Here is a 6,637-nt window from a genome sequence, read left to right on the forward strand (position 1 = left end):
GTCACTGATGCGATGCCGTTCTTGTCTCAGGGGTGTGCTGCTCCGGCAGCTTTTCCTCACAACCAACCAGACTGCAATTCCAAAAAGTGCTCCACCAGTCTTGCTTTTCTCAGGGCGTGCAGAAAAACTGGTAGTCTCTTCTCTGCCTTGACCTTCCCCCCCGCAGAGTTTACTTCCCTAACCACTCCCTAGAGTAGGGTCTACAGCAGGCAATAGACTGCAACATGGACTAAACTAGATTCTCATCAGTGCCAGATCCTCCAGTAATCAGTAACTTGTGAGTGTCCCTCCCGGCAGGGACCTGAGAGCCTGAAACACTCAAGTCTGGCTGGTGTTATTCCAGGACCTGTATGCTAGCCTGTGTCATCTGTGTGGGGCACTCAGCCATGATAAGAATGTGGGAGTCCCTGTGTTCATCTTCTCATTAGTCATCAGAGCCCCAGATTGCCATTTGTCTGGTAACAGAAATCTGAGCTGAACTATGGGAGGTTTTATGCTTATTAACAAATCTTCACCTACTAGCAGATTCATATAGGGATTTACTGGTATTTTGTCCGTGATGACACTGACATATGTCAGATTCTGCTCCTAGGAGAAGACAAAATCCTTAAAATGTATCATCTCCTTGCTTCTTTTACTTTAGACATTCACAAGTCATCTCTGGCATAGCCTGCTCCCTCAGCTTTGGCAGGGTGTCAAGACTGAGGATAACACAACCTAGCTGCTATCTCAAACAGATCCATATCTCACTAAGGCAGTGGTCAGAGACTCCCCATGCCCCAGGCGACAAGAAAGACCATTGATTCTCTTCTGATTGCATAGGTGCGTAGTCTCTAATTCCAAATCTGCCAAAAAATGTGATGGAATTGTACCTACGGGAAAAGGAGTTGATCTTGCGACCCCTTGGTGTTATATGATCTGCATCAGTCTCATCTTTCCTTTGCTCACATTGATCTGCTGGCTTTTTTGATTTTTATTAGTACTTTCATTGGATACCAAGAGGGAGATGAAAAATAAGGGTTGCCATACACTGAAACCATAAATTCCTCAAAGCCTGAGCAGGCTTTGAGATCTTTTCATATCTTCATCTATTTAAGTTGCTAAACCCTGCATTAAAGTGCTATCCAGGGTGATAAATTAATGGATGTGTCCTGAGTTACGACCACAGAAATAGACATTAAGCAATGCAAAGAACTATTATCCCACTTCGTTGAAGCAATTATCCAGGAAACCATCTCATCAGCATGATTCCTGATGGAAAGTCAGTGATTTAGAGAGGGAATCTTCCGTTCCACAAATAAGCAATAATCTAAGAATGAGGAAAACCTACCTAGATGCATTAGCTGTAGTCATCTTTCTTCTACTATCAAACCTCCCTTTTCTGAGCACATTCGAAGAGAACCTAGCCAAAAAGCTGACTACAGGCTTATCTAATGAAGCTAATGTTGTAGACTCAGCACAACCTGGATTCAGGCCAGTACATTAAGATGGAAACACCGGAGTGGCCCTGAGTGAATAGATTCCTAATGGATAAGGGGCAAGCATCTTTTTCATCTTTTTTTTCACCTTCTTTGACCTCTCTGTATTCTCTGAAACCACTAGCCACGAGATAATTACTATTTCACCTGAAAAAATTATTCTTTCCCCTAAAAGTGGCACGAGGGGCTGGAGGAATGTGCTAAAATGGCCCAGACTGTTCCAGGGACACAGATAACAAGGGAAAACATTGCTTTTTCAATTAAATGTCTAATTTGTGTAGTCCAACAACTATCAAGCATGGGACAAACTAGTTAGATGACATGAAGTTAAATACCAGCAACATAAAGGAAAAATACAGGTCTACTTTTGGTTCACAGCAAAGAAAAGAAGTCAGAGTTTGGGTGACACCAGTGTACAGTGAAGAAAAACTGTCAGAGACTGCCTATGTTGGGGCAGAGAAAAGAAAAATATTTTGAAAAACTTGCAGTCAGGGGACATCGTCCTTTTGCCACACGTGCAGTCAGAACAGACCAGTTCATTCTGTGTAGTTCTAGGAGAGTGCCTGAATTTCTGTGTCTGTGCTCTCATATAGTAACATCTCTATCTTCATTTAGTAATGTTTGCCATTATTATAATGTGTCTACAGTTATTTATGTTTTCTGTCACCTTCTGGCTGCACAGAGCCCAGGAAACTCTCGCTCGTGCAGAACACTCCAGCACATCTCTTCAGCAGCACACGCTGCTACGAATGAGTGCGGTTCACGCAGCCTGTTTTCTGCTTTCTGTGCTGGGTTCCTTCAGCCTTTGTAATTGCACTGGTCTTTGTTTTGAAGATGTTTTGGTTGTCTGGCACAATAAAGTCCCACCAGCTGAAGTGGGAGGGAGATGGAACTTGCTGGGTCAGTGGCTGTGAACTCCTCCAGGTTCAAAGGACCACAGACTAGCTCTGGATCCCTGGTCTGTGGGTAAACGATCCGTGGTGCCACTCACTTGAGGTAACTCTGCAATGAAACTCTGCATTCTCCAGGCAGAAGAGTCTGCTCCCCTTAGCAGTGCGCTCCTCAATAACAATTTCCTGGCTATTTCACATCTTTGTAGATGGGAGACACAGGCAATCCATTTAGTATGTCTAAATTCAAGTTCAGGACAACAATTAAAAAAATAAGTGCTAGTGTTAGAGAAATCTATGCAGTCATTTCAGGTGTGAAAAGAGTTTAAGTGTTAGGTCTATTTCCCTGAGGATTGACCTTATATGTCAAAAAAGCACTGTTTGTAATTATAAAGTAAGCGATAAGCATCAAATGCATTGTTACAGAACCCTTTTGTTGACTTTATTCCATGATAAGGAGCAGTTGCTGTGCGACCTTGAATGCGGTCCCGTAACTCATGCTAAGCGCGTTGCTGCAAAGATGGCATTTTGGCAGGGCTTTGATGTAGGTCATTTTCCTACCAGGCTGAATCAAGCTACAAACTGATCTTAAACTCATGCCAAGAATGCTAATAATAAACTGATCAATGAGGTGCTGGATTGTTCAAGAGAGTTGGTCAAGGGAAAACGCAGACATAAAAAGTCCGTAATTCCAAAGGTTGAACTGTGTGGGCTATTATACTGGGAGGAACTATATTCCTTGCTTTAGTACAAGTTTTCTTTACTCCAGGGGCCTTTAACTGAGTATCGAACAGGACAGTGTTGGAAAGTATATACTTATCTTTATTTTTCTTGACCTTTATGTGCAAGTAATTTTTATAGTTCCATTAACTAGTAAGATCATTTGCAAACCACTGTACAAAGTGTATTATGAAGAATGCCTTGGGGACTATTGTATCCTATTATGGTGAATGTTAATAGAATGAAAAATTAATTTAAACTCTAAAGATTAGAGCAAGGCAAGACTTCTCTTTTATAGGGGAAGTTCCAAATTTTATTTGCTGTGGTAAAACTTTAGAGTTGTAGCCTAATATGACCTTTGTAGGCCTGATTCAAATTGGACAGTGCAGGAGTCTGATTATTTGCCTCCTTAAATAAAATGGTTTCTGCCAAAGCTTCCCCGTTTAAAAAAGGGGGATTTTTGTGACCCCCACATATGGGATTAGTCCTGTGTAATTTCACACCTTTAAATGACTATTTACTAGTGAGCTCATAGCTGCTTGTTTAGCAAGTTAATAAACCAGGGATGAGAGAACCCATGGTGCCAAGAAGTGTCTTTACCTTTCTTGACTCTTTAATTGCTCATTAAACATTGTCATCTTCAGTGTGTGGGACTTCAAAACATCTGAAAACAAAGATGCAGTTCCCTATAGTAGTTTTTTGGATTTTGCATATCACTGGTTGCTTTCGAAGGAGGAACACTGGCTCGAGTCTTGCTTGTCTCATGTAGCAGTCTTCCCAGGGGACTGGAGCACTACTACAGAATTCAGCACTTCTGGCCATAGACAAGTGATTAAGTAAACTTTATTAGCTTAATTAGTCATTATTATTTCATATTTGTAGTCATATTATTTAGGTGTGATATGTTTGTGTGGCTAAATCAACTAAATTTAGACCAGTAATCAGCAGGAGGTTTGTTATTTGGAAGAGCAAAGACACAGTTCACCAGCAGCCTTCTTGCTCACTAATTATGCCTTGACCCAAGAGCCTGGCCTAGTTAAAAGGATAAAAAAGTTTTTCATATAAGAATGACTTATAAATGTCTGTACAGGGAACAGAAAAATCTCAGTTTCTGTTTCCATACCACTTATAAAACTAATGTCTAAGAGTTACATCAATGAGAATCATATTCTTAGATAAAGCTATACGGGGCAGCATTTTCAAAGTATCCTGTCCCACCATACTGGATATCTTTTACTACACCATACTTTTAATAACAACTTATAAGTTTGTGACTGTTCTGTAGGTGGACTTCTTTGCTTAGATAACCAGACATTTTTTAGTGTTGCGTGACGGTGTGTATTTCTTTACTGGAAATTCTGTCTGACTGCTGTAGACTAGGATGCCTCTCTGTCTTCAGAAACCCTAACTCAAGTGAAATAAATGCACGAAAGATTAGGACAATTAGTGGCTGGAGAATTAGCTATCAATATTTCATACCCCCTGCAGTACTGTCTAAACACAAGATATGAAATAAGGATAAATTGCCCGTTTGACATGCAGTGAACCTAGAAAGGAAATGACTAATCTAGAAAGATCTTGCAGTCGTTATAACGAGGCAACCTTCTAATTGCTGGTCACGTGTGATTTGATGGATAACATGCGGGAAGACTTGTCTCATAGGATTATTCAAAATGCACTTGGGATTTGAAATTGGATTTAAATATATTGTGGTTTAGTGGGTTTGGTCTGCAACGGTCCAAACACAGAGTAGACAGCAAAATGTTCCCATCAACCTTGATGCCTGCCTGAGTAGTCCAAAGAGAATGTCAAATACGGCAGGAATCATTCAAATGCAGAAGACATTGGTGGAAAACTTTTGTCCCATGAGGTACTTGTGGGCTGAAAGGGTGTTTCATATGCAGGCCCAGTGCAGCTCTAAGGTTTTGCTTTCTGGTTTGAAATGAACTGGGTACTTCAGCCTAGTTTTCAGTGTAGCAACGCAAAGCTACTTCCCAAATCAGCTTTGTTTTAGATGGGAATGAATTAATCTTTGCCTTCAAAGAAGCCTTTTGCAGTCCAGCTTCAGCCAGTTCTTGGTTAAGTAAGCGCACTATGCACATTTCCCATCTGATATAAAAACACAGGATATACAAACATAGGTTATATATTATACATATCACATATATGATATATATATTAGATATATTTTATATGCTTATATATATTTTATTATAGTGATCTCATTGCCACTACATCATATTCGTTAAGAACGCATACGTGTTAGTCTAGATGGAAATTCTATTTTCCAACTTAACCATCCAGTTTGAATCACTGTCAGACTGAGTTTTTGGCAATGTGGTAAAATAGAAATAAGGCAGTAAGTAGTGAAGTTCAGCCTTGAAAGTAGTTGTTCAGTATTATCCAAGATTTTTTGTATGTGATGAGCACACCAGCATACACTGGGAAGTAAGTTGGACAATGAAACTCCACAGGAGAAGCAAAGTCGTAAAACCATGGGCTGTTCCTACTCAGGGAGAAGAAAAGGAGGTTATCCCATGTATATCTCTGGTCAACTAGCATGTGAAACAGTAAAACCAACCAGTTTTTCACAGTTTGAACCTTGAGGATATTGAACTTTCAATACTCCGACAGTGGACAGATAAGATACAGAACTTTGTAGTTATGGAAAACTTGATGACCTTGAAAAGACAATGCTGCACTTACAGCTGCTGCATCATGTAGTAAATTTTTTTATTTTCCTTGAGCTATTTTTTACAAATCTATTTTGGATCTTAATATACTTTCAAAACTGAGCTCCGTTTTATCTTAGAAACACTAGCAACTTGAGTGCAATAGAAGAAGCTGGTGTTCTGTAATATAACAATAATAAGAATTGTCAGTTTGGTACAAATTTTATTATGAAGCAAAACTGCTAACCGAAGTAATTTCTGGTGTTAGAGTTTTTCATTACAAAGAGCTGAAGTGACAAGTTAGTTTATCGCTGCCGAGAGACCTATATTTTATTTTGGTCACTTAGTATTAATTAAATCTTACAAGTAATTCTTTCTTGTGTGTTTGCTTTGTTTAATATTTTTAAACAAAATGTTGCTCTCTAAGGCATAACTTAGTGTATTTTACCAGCCACTTAATATATTTACGCTGCTGTGTATTGTTTCTTCCCAACAGCACTATGCACAGAGGAGTGTGTGCATGGAAGGTGTGTTTCTCCTGACACTTGTCATTGCGAACCAGGATGGGGAGGTACTGATTGCTCCAGTGGTGAGTAAAGATTACAAAAACGTGATAAAGATATATGCTACAATTAAAAAAAAAAAAAAAAGACTTTAAATAAAGCAGTGGCCTTATAACTTAGATGCTTTAAGTGGGAAAAAAAAATGAAGGTTGTCAGTTGGTTATTTTGCAACAATTAATATGTGATAATACCCTTTCCTGTGATAATGTCTTTCACCTTTTTTGCTTGATCTTGCAAAGAAATGTTAAATGCGGTGGAGGATGTTCTTGATGCTTTCAGACTTCTTATTGGGATACCAGTATAGATAATATACC

At 39.3% G+C, this 6,637-nt stretch overlaps 1 protein-coding gene across 1 annotated transcript in view; it reads left to right on the forward strand.

Annotated features, from left to right (window-relative positions):
- The window catches only part of LOC104469111 (multiple epidermal growth factor-like domains protein 11), a gene marked incomplete at its 3' end in the record, with an annotated part of 28,381 nt that extends 22,032 nt beyond the window's left edge, over positions 1-6,349 (forward strand). The window contains exon 5 of the mRNA XM_010083484.1: positions 6,257-6,349. Coding sequence (XP_010081786.1) covers positions 6,257-6,349 — 93 coding nt within the window. The remainder of the gene's footprint in view (positions 1-6,256) is intronic.
- Between the last annotated feature and the right edge of the window lie 288 nt (positions 6,350-6,637).

Source organism: Pterocles gutturalis, unplaced genomic scaffold (genome assembly GCF_000699245.1).
Source record: "Pterocles gutturalis isolate BGI_N339 unplaced genomic scaffold, ASM69924v1 scaffold46070, whole genome shotgun sequence".
Lineage (NCBI taxonomy): Eukaryota > Metazoa > Chordata > Aves > Pterocliformes > Pteroclidae > Pterocles > Pterocles gutturalis.